At 43.6% G+C, this 15,150-nt stretch overlaps 1 protein-coding gene across 1 annotated transcript in view; it reads right to left on the bottom strand.

The window, feature by feature from the left end:
* The window catches only part of LOC132889128 (MAM domain-containing glycosylphosphatidylinositol anchor protein 1), a 700,848-nt gene that overhangs the window by 176,355 nt on the left and 509,343 nt on the right, over positions 1–15,150 (bottom strand). Inside the window, exon 10 of the mRNA XM_060925323.1 lies at positions 13,357–13,623. Coding sequence (XP_060781306.1) covers positions 13,357–13,623 — 267 coding nt within the window. The remainder of the gene's footprint in view (positions 1–13,356; positions 13,624–15,150) is intronic.

Here is a 15,150-nt window from a genome sequence, read left to right on the forward strand (position 1 = left end):
GAGGGTTAAAGAAAACACAGGACTTTCCAAGTCTAGTTTGAGTTGCTGTACAGATATCTATAATTTCCAGGGTAAATATGATTGATTTGAGGTTAGTTATAACAATGGAAAGTACATTCTGGATCAAAGACAGGTCAAACTTTGGGATATAGATGCCTCAAATAAAAAGAAAAATCAGGAATTTCTAGAAGGAGGAGTACAATGTCAAAAGCATCAATGTTGACCTGATGATAAAGGATATCAAGATATGAATGTAAAGTTTCATTTTTGACACCTGCATCAGATTATTAGGCTGTTAAATTTCTCAAGGCAGGCTATTTTCAGCTTTTATCAAAGTAAGCACAAGAACACCACCAGTAGTCCAAAGTAAAAATGCACATAAATGGTATGAATGGGCAAGTCTGGGGCTGATTTCATTCGAGTACATACTGTAGATTCATGTCTTAGAATCCTTGTGAGGCAGTTGTGTTATTTGACCATGATATATCTCATTTTAATGGTTTACGTGAAAGTCATGGTATTGTATCTTATCTTGAAAATTTAACAAATAGTTACATCAAGATCAGGTTTACAGTTTTTAACCCTTTCTCAGAGTACACTGTCATTCCTTTCCAGTAACAGAATGGAAAAGTACTTTAAGATATTTTCAATCAGAATAAACAAACCAATTATTTTATTACTGCAAGGTTGTTTTAAGATTAGTCAGGAAACAGTAAGGTTTCAGAGTGCGGAGTATCTCATCTCATCTCATTATCTCTAGCCGCTTTATCCTTCTACAGGGTCGCAGGCAAGCTGGAGCCTATCCCAGCTGACTACAGGCGAAAGGCAGGGTACACCCTGGACAAGTCGCCAGGTCATCACAGGGCTGACACATAGACACAGACAACCATTCACACTCACATTCACACCTACGGTCAATTTAGAGTCGAGTGCGGAGTATCATGACTGTGTATTTAGCTCATGGTGAGCATGGCTACAGGAATCAGGAAGGGTGTGAGCCCCCTACTGGGCAAACAATTCACATCTCTCAACAATAACATTGGAACAGAAATGAAACAGACAGCACAACTAAAGCCTTTGAGAGTAAAACCCTGTATACAATCACCACGTCTGAGTGTACACTGGTTAAAAGAGATAAATGGCAAATAATTTACACAGCAGCAAATTTCCTGTGCTTAATTTGGTCCATTATCAAAGACACTGAAGAAGCTGGACAAAATTTTCATATTGTTTGACCATTTTAAGGCAACAGAAAACAGCTGCCTTTTACTTTCTTTTATTCAAAAGTTAAAATCAAAAGTGTCACAATAACTAAGAGAATGTTTTAAATGTACAGTGTCTTGCAAAAGTATTCATCCCCCTTGGTGTTTGTCCCATTTTGTCACATTACAAGCTGGAATTAAAATGTATTTTGAGGGGTTAGCACCATTTGATTTACACAACATGCCTACCACTCTAAACATGCAAATTGTTTTTTTTTTTTAATTGTGACACAAACAATAATTAAGTTGAAAAAAAAAACAGAAATCTGGAGTGTGCATAGGTATTTACCCCCTTTCGTATGAAACCCCTAAATAAGAGCTGGTCCAACCAATTCACTTCATAAGTCATATAATTAGTTGATCAAGATCCACCTGTGTGCAAAGTGTCACATGATCTGTCACATTATGTATATATGTTAAATCAACCTGTTCTGGAAGGACCCTGACTCTGCAACACAAAGTAAGAAACATGAAAACCAAGGAGCATGCCAAACAGGTCAGAGACAAAGTTGTGGAGAAGTATAGATCAGGGTTGGGTTATAAAAATAATCCCAAATTTTGAATATCCCACAGAGCACAACTAAATCCATTATAGCAAAATGGAACTTTCTATGGCACCACTACAAACCTGACAAGAGAAGGCCACCCACCAAAACTCACAGACCGGGCAAGGAGAGCATTAATCAAAGATGCAACAAAGACACCAAAGATAACACTGAAGGAGCTGCAAAGATTCACAGCAGAGATGGGAGTATCTGTCCATAGGACCACTTTAAGCCATACACTCCAGAGAGTGGGGCATTATGGAAGAGTTGCCAGAAAACAGCCATTGCATTAAAAAAAAAAACGTTTGGAGTTCACCCAGCAGCACGTAACAGACTCCCTAAACACATGGAAGATGATTCTCTGGTCAGATGAGACTAAAACTGAACTTTTTGGCCATCATGTGTGGCATGCCACATGCCATGTTTGGCACAAACTCAACACTTCCCTGAGAACACCATTCCGACAGTGAAGCTTGGTGGTGGCAGCATCATGCTTTGGGGATGTTTTTCATCTGCAGGGACAGGAAAGCCATTCAGGATTGAAGGAAAGATGGATGGCACTAAATATAGGAGTATTTACACACACAATTCAGGAGGAAAAACTGTTTGAGTCGGCCAGAGGTTTGAGCTTGGGATGAAGGTTCATATTCCAGCAGGACAATGATCATAAACATATTGCTAAAGCTACACTGGAGTGGTTTAAAGGGAAACATTTAAATGTCTTGAAATGGCCTAGTCAAAGTCCAGACCTAAATCCAATTGAGAATCTGTGGCATAACTTGAAGATTGCTGTACATCAATGCAACTCATCTAACTTGAAGGAGTTGGAGCCGTTTTGGCTTGAGGAATATGCAAAAATCCCCATGGCTAGATGTGCTAAGGTAATAGAGACACACCCCAAGAAACTTGCAGCTGTAATTGCAGCAAAAGGTGGCTCTCCAAAGTATTAACTTTGGGGGTGAATACCTATGCACACTCCAGATTTATGTTTTTTCATCTTAAATTATTTCTTGTAGGACAATAAAAGAATGATTTTCACCTTTAAAGTGGTCGGCATGTTGTGTAAATCAAATGGTGCTAACCCCCCCCCCAAAAAAAAAAAAAAAAATCCATTTTAATTCCAGCTTGTAATGTGACAAAACAGGACAAACACCAAGGGGATGAATACTTTTGCAAGACACTGTATACACAGTTAGGCTCCAGATGTAACCAGACGGACAAATCAAATGTACCAGCATCACTATATACACTCATCAGCCACTATATTATGGAACTCTGTATACCTGCTCATTCATGCAATTATCCAATAAGCCAGTCATTTGGTAGCTGCATAAAAAAATGCATAAAATCATGCAAATATAAATCGGGAGCTTGGCCAGACCGGTTTGAGCTGACAAGAAGGATTTGAGAACTCAAATAACCACTCTGTACAAAAGTGGTGAGCAGAAAAGTTGCTGGACTGACACAAGAGCATTATATATGCCAAAAGCCATTCCAGCCATTACAGTATGTTTCATTAATTGGGAAAGTGAAAAATTATGATCAGTGTGATTAAAAGTGCAGCCCTAGTTAAATACAAGTTCAATATATATATTTAATTCTCCTGAAATGTAGCTTTTTTTTTTTTAAACAGATTGTTTGTGTTTTCTGAGGAAGAACCTCAATATTCTCACCATGAAATGTAATATTTGGATTCAAGCTTCAGGAATACCGTGCCTATATAAGATCCCTGCTTAAATTAATACTGTGATGAATAATATCATGCCAGTCTCGAAATTAAATGACTGGATGTGGTCTGACACATAGCAAATCTTACAATATGGGTCATGTCCCAATTATACTGCAGGCAGCATGCTGGAAAATTCAAAGAAATCAAATTAAACCAGTGCAGCATGCACATACACCTACACCCACACAACCTCCCCACCCACCCAGAGTCTGTTACGTTCAGGGAATCTTTGAAGATGTCCTCTAGTCAGTAAAAAACTAATCTTGAGCTCATTTCATCAGCCGGTGCATGTGAACATTGACGGGTCAGTGAGCAATTTATTCCTAAAAAGACAGCTATAAAAGAATGTACCTTTAACAGAGAAAATGCGGCTTGTATCACAATATCTGGTTCACAGAGGGGGGAAAATGGATTGCTTACAGCTTGTAATCTTGAAAAAAAATGATATCACAAGGTTTTTTTTTTTAAGAGACAGAGACAATAGCTGTAGATGTGAGCTGTGATTAGATGGACCTAGATGATAGCAATAGCATGCTTTTAGCTGCCACACTGAGAAAGATGTCTCACTGAGCCAGATATAAGCTTTTCACTTTATAGGAGAAAATCCTACAAGTGGGCAAAGGTCGTTTAGCATCTCTACTAAGATCATAGGTGTGCTTGCTACTGTTTTGCCCCCATTAGGAGTTTCCTTCTCAAAGTACAAACATGCCAAGTTTTCCCAAACCAAAAAATCTTTTCAACCAAAGGAGAACCAAGATTTCTGTAGAAATGTCACATGCTTCCTCAGTACTAAATTCTGTTGTGGTCAGTCCATTTCAACAAGACTTTCAGAGCCTATAGATACATATTATTCGCTCTTTTAATAATAATAATTCTCATAAAGCAGTTTTAGAGACATCAGGACAGAAATGCATAATGAGCAAACCAGAGGCAACAACAGTGAGGAAAAATGCCTCCGGTTAATATCACCACACACATTAAACTGAATTTTTAGTTTCGTATTTGTGATGGTGGCTCAAAGAAACCCCGCCTGAACATCGTGGCACTGATTACATGACTGCCCCGATGGTGCTGAAAAGACAGCTCCGCTTCAGCACCAGTGAAGCATCACTATGGGGTGGAGCTAGCCAATCATACACAGCTGCAGTGGCTGAAGCAGTACCTCATTTCACCCTCCATGAGCAGCCAGGAGAACATAAGGCACCGTCACACAAGCAGTTCAGTTAAGCTACGAAGCTAATGTCTCCTCACCCTCTACCTCTGCCTACAGGCTACCTTGCTGCTGTCGAGGATGAGGAGAGTGACAGCCCCTGACCTGAGATAGCTCTTCTAGTCCAGCTCTCAACTGGAAGATCTCTAAAAGTCGACCCACTCACCTTACCGCCTGCCTGGGACCTACAGCCCGGCTGGCTCCTCCACTTCACCCCTGCACAAGTAAGCACCAGATTCCTGCTGCCCTCCTGGCAACAACAGAAAATAAAGAGCCCTTTTTTTAACCTTTATTTGTCACATGCACACTCGAGCACAGTGAGATTCATCCTCTGCATTTAACCGATCTGAAGCAGTGAATATACGCATATACGCACACACACCCAGAGCAGTGGGCAGTCATACTAAAGTGCCTGGGGAGCAGTTAGGGGTTAGGTACCTTGCCCAAGGGCACCCCATGTTAACCTAACTGCATGTCTTTGACTTGTATTCCTCTACCCTGGGTCTGTGTCTGTTTTCACCCGCTAAAGCTTGCATGTACTTGCATGGTACATGGTATACATTCAGCCATCAGAAAACATTGTTCTAGGAAATTTTATCACACTATTTGGATCATATTACTAAAAGAAACAAGGTTATACTGCAACTAAACAGTCAGGAAGCTTGAAGCTCATGCCTGTTGGATGGTTTTATAAAACACAAAATGTATATGCAAGCTACAACACATGGATGGTGCAATTGTTATATTTGAACCAATGATAAAAAGGGCTTTAATTGCAGCATGTACAAAAAGTGATATCTACTCTACACCATAATGAGATACATCTCTGCAATAATGTGAGACTGAAGCATATATAATGAGTTTCAATATCAAGAACATGAAAAGTAGGAATATGAGTCTTGTGCACTTTAATTTCATTCATTACAGTTTAGAGTGTGAGAGGTGTGTGTGTGTGTGTGTGTGTGTGTGTGTGTGTGAGAGAGAGAGAGAGAGAGAGAGAGAGAGAGAGGGAGAGATTATTGTGTCACACAAACAATAATTAAGATGAAAAAACAAAAATCTGGGGGCGGCACGGTGGTGTAGTGGTTAGCGCTGTCGCCTCACAGCAAGAAGGTCCGGTTTCGAGCCCTGTGGCCTGTGAGGGCCTTTCTGTGCGGAGTTTGCACGTTCTCCCCGTGTCCATGTGGGTTTCCTCCGGGTGCTCCGTTTTCCCCCACAGTCCAAAGACATGCAGGTTAGGTTAACTGGTGACTCTAAATTGACCATAGGTGTGAATGTGAGTGTGAATGGTTGTCTGTGTCTATGTGTCAGCCCTGTGATGACCTGGCGACTTGTCCAGGGTGTACCCCGCCTTTCACCCGTAGTCAGCTGGGATAGGCTCCAGCTTGCCTGCGACCCTGCAGAAGGATAAACCTGCTAGAGATAATGAGATGAGATGAGAAACAGAAATCTGGAGTGTGCATAGGTATTCACCGCCTTTCGTATGAAAACCCTAATTAAGAACTGGTCCAACCAATTCACTTCATAAGTCACATAATTAGTTGATTAAGAGTAACCTAAGTGTCTCATGATTGGTTACATGAGGTCTTGATAAATCAACCTGTTCTGGAAGGACCCTGACTCTGCAATACTACTAAGCAAGCCACATGAAAACCAAGGAGCACTCCAAACAGGTCAGAGACAAAGTTGTGGAGAAGTATAGATCAGGTTTGGGTTATAAAAATATCCCCAACTTTGAATATCCCACAGAGCACCATTCAATCCAATATAGCAAAATGTTAAGAATATGCCACCACTACAAACTTGAGAAGAGAAGGCCTCTCGCCAAAACTCTCAGACTGTGCAAGGAGGGCATTAATCAGCGATGAAACAAAGACACCAATGATAACACTGAAGGAGCTGCAAAGCTCCACAGCAGAGATGGGAGTATCTGTCCATAAGACCATTTTAAGCCATACACTCCACAGAGAGGGGCTTTATGGAAGAGTAGCCAGAAAAAAGTTGTTGCTTAAGAAAACACATTTGGAGTTTGCCCAACAGCATGTGGTAGACTCCCCAAACACCTGGTCTGGTCAAATGAGACTAAAATTGATCTTTTTGGTCATCACAGGAAATGCCCTGTGTGGTATAAACCCAACACCCTGAGAACACCATTCCTACAATGAAGCATGGTGGTGGCAGCATCATGATGTGGGGATGTTTTTCATCTGCAGGGACAGGAAAGCTGGTCAGGACTGAAGGAAAGATGGATAACACTAAATACAGGGCAATTCTGGAGGAAAACCTGCGGAGTCAGCCAGAGGTTTGAGCCTGGGATGAAGGTTCACGTTCTAGCAGGACAATGACCATAAACATACTACTAAAGTATGTATGTAAACTGGAGTGGTTTAAAGGGAAATATTTAAATGTCTTTGAATGACCTAATCAAAGCCCAGACTTCAATACATGGGGGTGTAGTGGTTAGCACTGTCGCCTCACAGCAAGAAGGTTCAAGCCCAGTGGCCGATGGGGGCCTTTCTGTGTGGAGTTTGCTTGTTCTCCTCGTGTCTGTGGGGGTTCCTCTGGGGGCTCCCGTTTCCCCACAGTTCAAAGACATGCGGTTAGGTTAACGTGGGGCAGCCTTGGGCTGAAATGCCCTTGAGCAAGGTACCTAACCCCCAACTGTTCCCCGGGTACTGTAGTATGCCCACTGTGTGTGTGTGTGTGTGTGTGTGTGTGTGTGTGTGTGTGTGTGTGTGTGTGTTTTCACTGCTTCAGATGGGTTAAATGCAGAGAATGAATTTCACTGTGTGCTTGAGTGTGCATGTGACAAATAAAGGCTGCTTCTTCTTGCATAACTTGAAGATTGCTCTACATCAGTTCCAAGGTTGTCATAGCTGAGGGGTGGCAGTGGGGATAAGCTCCCACTCTCTCTAAAAAAAAAAAAGCTCCTCATGGAGTGCATCTCAAATAGCCTCTGACAACCAAGTCCAGCTCCTAGCCTGCATGTGTGGCTTAGATACCAGCCCGGTGGAACTGCTACTACTGATAGGAGAAGGGGCGGAGGCGGGTAACTGGTGCCTTGGGCAGATGGGGTTCATCAAGCTGGGAAGCTAGCCCATCTAGGAGAAGGAAAACTCTGATTCCAAACCTCTGCTGCTTTGCAGCCATACCCATTTATGGGAAAGGCTTCAGGAGTAAACCCCAAGATTAAATCCAGAGCTGGAGTCCCTCAGGTGGTCTGATGCTGAAATGCAGCACTTCCAGCAACTCCTGCGGTGCTGCCATTGCCAAACTGCACTGGCTTCTGCCTTTCCTTTGGACCACAGCAGCTGCGTGGAGAGGGGGGGCCTGCTGCATGGGCAACAGCTGAGCCTCCATATTACCCTGCCCAGGCCTTGTAGCTCCATTGGAGAGGACACTCCAGTCATCATTGTAAGATGTCCACACAAACACAGGAAGTGGCAGTTCTAAGCTCATCTGATTGGTGAAGGAAATGAGCACCAGGGGTCACTTCTGATGGTGGGAGGGATCATTGCATCCCACTGGACAGCTACAGCCTGCCTCAAGCTGGGCAGCCCCCAGCAAGTAAGGTGCTGTCCTACCATGGCCTGCTTGCTCCACTGGGTGCATGGAGCTCAGAGAGCCATCTCAAAAGGCAGACCACAATTTCTGTACCAGGCAATTCAAGAAGAAAGAAGACTCTAGCTCTTCATTTTGCAAGCTGGAACATCAGGACCATGTGCCCTGGCCTCTCTGCAGCAAACTGATGATGCCTGCAAAACCGCCGTCATAGACAAGGAACTCTCATTACTTAATGTTGACATTGCTTGCCTTCAGGAGACTCAACTGGCTGACAGTGTAACTATCAGAGAAACAAGTTACACCTTCTTTTGGAAAGGGAAGTCCTTGGATGAACCCCGTCAGCACAGTGTCTGCTTTGCTGTGAAGAACATGCTCCTTGCCTGCATTGAGCCTCCATCATCTGGCAGTGAGAGGATACTAAACACACCAGCTGGCAACATTCTCAGGCCTAGCCAACATCATCAGTGTATACACCCCAACTCTCTACTCCACCCCAGAGGAAAAAGATCAGTTCTATGAAGCCTTGGAAGAAGTGATATCCGGGATCCCAAAAACTGAAGGCCTCTACTTGCTTGGAGACTTCAATGCCAGAATGGGAGCTGACCATGAGGCTTGGCCCACCTGCCTTAGTGTTCATGGAAAGGGCAAGATCAACAAGAATGGCCAACGACTGCTGGAGCTGTGCTGCTTTCATGACCTATGCGTGACCAACACCTTCTTCAAAAGCAAAGAAATCCATCAGGTGTCTTGGATACACCTGCGTTCTTGCCACTAGCATCAGCTAGACTTAGTCATCACCAGGTGGGTGGAACTCACCAGTGTCCTCCTCACCTGCAGCTATCACAGTGTGGACTGTGACACGGATCACTCTCTCGTGGCCAGCAAGGTGGATGTAGCACCAAAGATGATGCACCACTCCAAGAAGAAGGGTCACCCATGCATAAAACACTTGCTGTGTAGAAACCCAGAGAAGACGCAGAAGTTCATCAGTAAGCTGCAAGAGGCCCTCAATGATAAGACACCTGACGGAGACTCCATTGATGCCAAGTGGTCCCACCTCCAAGACACTGTTAGACAACTCTGCCATCACCGCCTATGGGAAAAAGGAGTGTAAAAACATCGACTGGTATGAGGCCCACTGGGAAGAAATGGAGCCCATGTCTGAGACCAAGAGGAGAGCCCTCCTAGCCTACAAGGCACACCTAGCCCTAATACACTGGAAGTCCTCAAGATTGCCAGGAAAAAAAGCCCAGCAGACTGCCCACCACTGTGCCAACACCTACTGGTTGAACCTCTGCACCTCTGCAGCAGTATACACACAGCTGCTGACACCAGGGATGTAAGAGGGATGTATGAGGGCATCAAGAAGGCGACAGGCCCATCTACAACCAAGACCACCCCACTCAAGTCCAAGACAGGTGAAGTTATCACAGATCAAGGGAAGCAGTTGCAATGCTGGGTTGAGCATTACCTTGAGCTGTACTCAATCCAGAAAGTTGTCACTGACACCACCCTAGATGCCATCCCAGATTTTCCTGTCAGGGAGGAACTAGACATACCACCTACCATAGAAGAGCTCAGTATAGCCATCAACTGCCTTGCTAGTGGGAAGACCCCTGGGAGTGATGGCATCCCATCAGAAGTCTTGAAGAGCGGGAAATCTGCACTGCTTCAACCCCTGCATGAACTCTTCTGCCTCTGCTGGGAACAGGGACACATACCCCAGGACATGCGTGATGCTAATATCATCAATTTGTACAAGAACAAAGGAGACCAGAGTGACTGCAACAACTACAGGGGAATCTCACTCCTTAGCATTGTCGGGAAGGCATTCGCCTGTGTTGCTCTGGCATGCCTGCAAACCCTAGCCTTCAGTGTCTACCCAGAGTCCCAGTGTGGCTTCCGAGCTGGCTGGTCAACTGTGGACATGATCAACTTGCTACACCAGCTGCAGGAGAAGTGTGAAGGACAGCAAATGCCACTCTTCATCACCTTCATCGACTTGACAAAGGTGTTTGACCTGGTCAGCCAGAGCAGACTCTTCAGACTACTGCAGAAGATCGGTTGTCCTCTCCAATTGCTTGCGGTTGTCACTTTGTTCCATGAAAATATGCACAGCACAGTTTGCTTCAGTGGTGCAATGTCTGAGGCCTTCCTGGTCAGCAGTGGAGTACAGCAAGGCTGTGTTCTTGCACCGACGCTCTTTGGCATCTTCTCCATGCTCATCCAGTACACCTTCAAGGATTACAGTAAGAGTGTCTACATTCACACCCAGGCTGATGGCAAGCTTTTCAACATCACCCACCTTTGTGCCAAGACCAAAGTTACAGAGGTACTCATCCTCTGATGCTGTTTGCTGATGACGCAGCCTTGACATCTCACACTGAAGACAGTCTGCAGCAGCTTGTCAGTTGCCTCTCCCATGCCTGCAAAGAGTTTGGATTGACCATCAGTCTAAAGAAGACAAACATCATGGCGCAAGGTTCATTCATTCCTCTAAACATTGCCATCGATGGGCACAGCCTGGAAGTTGTTGAGAGCTTCATGTACCTTGGATCCACTGTCTCCAGTTCGCTTTCCATTGATGCAGAGGTGAACAACAGGATTGCAAAGGCAGCAGCAGTTATGGCCAAGCTAAACCAGAGGGTCTGGAAAAACCCCAGCCTCACCGAGACGACCAAACTGTGAGTCTACCAGGCCTGTGTGCAAAGCACACTCCTCTACAGTAGTGAGATGTGGACCACATAAGCCAGCCACGAGAGGAAACTCAACCGCTTCCATCTGAGGTGCCTTAGACGTATTCTACATATCTGATGGCAAGACGAGGTGCCCAATACAGAGGTCTTGAAGCGTGTCAAGATGAGCATCATGTTCACCATTCTCAGTGAGAGGCATCTTCATTGGCTCGGTCACGTCAGGAAAATGGACTCAGGCTGCATTCTCAAAGACTTGATGTACGGTAAATTGGCAGAGGGTTCACGGCAGGCGGGACGACCATGCCTGTGCTACAAAGATGTCTGCAACAAAGACATGAAACTGGGCAGCATCAACATCACCACCTGGGAACAATGTGCAGATGACCATGCAGCTTGACGCTTTGCCATCAGAAAGGGTGTACAGAGAGCAGGAGACAAGAAATGAAAACCTTGAGGAGAAGAACGCGAAAAGGAAGGAGAGAAAATGACAGCCTCAGGAGGCATCGTCGTTCATCTGCAACAAATGTAGCAGAGATTGTCATTCACAGATTGGACTGCACAGCCACTCGTGAAGATGCAGATAAAAACATATCTGGACGCTACACCATCGTCTCTCATAGACGGAAGGATGCCGAAGAGAGAGCTCTACACCAATGCAACCCATCTAACTTGGAGTTGGAGCAGTTTTGCCTTGAGGAATGGGCACAATAGAGACATACCCCAAGAGACTTGCAGTTGTAATTGCAGCAAAAGGTGGCTCTGCAAAGTATTGACTTTGGGGGGGGGGGGGGGGGGGTGAATACCTATGCACACTCCAGATTTCTGGCTTTTGTTTTGTTTTTCATCTCAATTATTGCTTGTGTCACAATAAAACAACAATTTTCACATTTGAAGTTGTAGACATGTTGTATAAATCAAATGGTGCTAACCCCCAAAAGTCCATTTTAGTTCCAGCTTGTAATGCAACAACACAGGACAAACACCAAGGGGGATCAATACTTTAGCAAGACACTAGGTTTTGACAAAGCAAAGTGAAATGTTTACTTTGTCTATTTTATAACTGTTTTGTCTTAAAGAGGTCATGACAGGCACTTGCAGAGTTTTAAATAGAGGTTTCAAATGACCATAAAAAAGACTAATAACAATGAGACGTCTAAATGACAGAACTGACTGAATGAACCAGCAATTATTTCTCCACTGATGTTAGCATGATGAGAGATCATTTGAGTGAAGAGACAATAATGAGGCTCATGTTTAAATGACTCCAGGTGATGAGATAGAATGATGTGAATGGATGATAAACCATTTCAAATGTAAACTTCATTTAAATTTGGGAATAATTTTGTTCTTCTGGACACAGATTAGGTTAAACATGGAGTGTTAGGACCAACATGTTTCAGTGGGACTGAAATTAAATTGAGAAATGGAATTTAAAGATGTTAACTATTGGAGATTTTAAAATGATTGAACTTTATGTCTGGTTGAGCTATGTTCAAAAACAGGATATTTTTTTCAGTTCAGGAAAATGTCTAGGCTTCAAACCAAGACATTGTTCTGGAACCTTTAGATCCTATGAAAAAATTTCCCAAGCTGCAAAAATTAACTAGGTGCTTTTGTGTTTGCCATTAAATGAAAAGCTTTTCAACTTTGTTGTGTTGGTCACTCTCCCTCTACCTGTCACTCTAAATCACCAACTCAGTGTGAAAATTAATAAAGGTGTCATATTGCTGCCAGTGGAGACACAGCGTGACTGCCAAAATTGGTAGCAGTTCAACAAACCATGTTCTCTTTATACAAATTTACCCATATTCAAGTGAAAACAGCCCTGGAAGAACACCAAGCTTTTATTTTCCCTGAAACCCCTGCCATCCACGGTGGTGTAGTGGTTAGCACTGTCGCCTCACAGCAAGAAGGTCCGGGTTCAAGCCCCGTGGCCGGCGAGGGCCTTTCTGTGCGGAGTTTGCATGTTCTCCTCGTGTCCACGTGGGTTTCCTCCGGGTGCTCCGGTTTCCCCCACAGTCCAAAGACATGCAGGTTAGGTTAACTGGTGACTCTAAATTGACCGTAGGTGTGAATGTGAGTGTGAATGGTTGTCTGTGTCTGTGTGTCGGCCCTGTGATGACCTGGCGACTTGTCCAGGGTGTACCCCACCTTTCGCCCGTAGTCAGCTGGGATAGGCTCCAGCTTGCCTGTGACCCTGTAGAACAGGATAAAGTGGCTAGAGATGATGAGATGAGATGAGACCCCTGCCATCAAGACGATTCTCAAACCTGATACTAGGTTCATAGACAGTTTCATATTACATTCTTTACACTGCTAATAACTATGAATGAATGAACGAATTGGGTACCTGAGACGACAAAAGTGCAAGTCGAGGTCCCAACCCCGTTGCTGACTTTACACTCATAAGTGCCATTGTTGGTGGGATCAAGTATGAAGCGGAGCTGAGGGACATCTTGAGGGTCCACAGGAGGAGTCCGGATTGGAATCGCGTTCCGATACCAACGTGCGCTGGCTATACGGTTCGGATTAGACTTGAAAACCATGCAGCGCAAAATGACAGACTTGTAGTTTGGAGAGCGGAAATCCTGGAAGACTGGGTCCACTACAGGAGGGTCTGCAAAGAAGAAAAGAAGATTTTAAAAAATTGTGTCAACCAAGATTGAAGAACAGCTGCATTTCTTCTTTTTACCCTTTATTGTTTCAGCTTATTATTCAGTTAGTTGCCTTAAACCACTTTAAAACAGTGATGATATATTCAATAACTACAGCCAAACTAAAAGGAAAGCTTCACTTTCTAATTACAAATAAACTAACAACAACACATTTAATTTATATAGCACCTTTCTCCGACCCAAGGGTGCTTTACAGAGTAATGGCACAACAGAAAGAGAAACAAGTCAACCAAAAGAAAACATAACAGATTGGAGACAGAAGAAGCAAAATGACAATAAAACCAATACATGAGCATAAAGAAAACAAACTAGCTCAAAGCACTGAAAAAGATAGAAAAGTCAGTGATCAGAAGATGACCTGGCGACTTGTCCAGGGTGTACCCCGCCTTTCGCCCGTAGTCAGCTGGGATAGGCTCCAGCTTGCCTGCGACCCTGTAGAAGGATAAAGCAGCTAGAGATAATGAGATGAGATGAGTGATCAGAAGAGAAAATATTAGGAGGAGGGATAGGAAAGAGAGAAGAGCTGTAAGAGATTTCAGATGAGAGTTGAATTTGGGAAGAGATGTACAATCCAAAAGACACTGAGGGAGAGAATTCCACAGCTTGGGAGCTACAACCCTAGATGCCCTGGAACCCATGGTGGATAGTTTAAATTTGGGGATGGACAATAGACCAGAAGATGAAGATCTAAGACCATGAATGCGAGAGTAGGGTTGAAGTCATTCCATTAGATATTGAGGAGCATGGCCACAGAGTCTTAAATGTAAACAGAAGAATTTTATATTGACTGCAATATGGAAAACAGAGAGCCAGTGGAGGTTCTGGATGATAGGGTTGATGTGTACCAAGTGTTTAGTGTGGGTGAGGACTCTGGCTGCAGATTTTTGAATAGATTGAATCCGAGCAATAGACTTGGCTGGAAGACCAATGAACAAAGTATTACAATAATCTCATTGTGATTTAATAAAAGCATGGATGAGTGTTTCAGAATCCTTGGTGCTGAGTGCAGGATGGAAACAAGCAATGTTGTAAAGGTGGAAAAAAGGTTATTTTAAACAGGGAGTTTGTCTGATTTTCAAAAGAGAAGGCAGAATCAAAAAAATAACATCAAGGTTATATACAGGAGGTGAAAGTTTAATGACCGTGCCTTCAATGACCAGATTAAAACTACTATTGAAAGAAGTTATTGATTTGGAACCAATCAGAAGATGTGTTTTACCAGTATTAAGTTTTAAAAAGTTTGCATCCATTCATCCACAGCTTTAGGTCATAGATGCATTCAGAGAGGGACGGGGTGGGGCAGATGTAAATCATCCAATCCGTTGAATCAATGAATGTACAGTTCTGATTGGTCAGAAGGTGTTGATTAATTTTCAGTAAGCAGCAGCTCAGACAATATGCCCATTCTAATATGAATCAACAAGAATAATGTATTCAGGTGTATGTATGGTGGACATTCTACATAAACA

The sequence above is a fragment of the Neoarius graeffei genome, chromosome 7 (assembly GCF_027579695.1).
Source record: "Neoarius graeffei isolate fNeoGra1 chromosome 7, fNeoGra1.pri, whole genome shotgun sequence".
Classification (NCBI taxonomy): domain Eukaryota; kingdom Metazoa; phylum Chordata; class Actinopteri; order Siluriformes; family Ariidae; genus Neoarius; species Neoarius graeffei.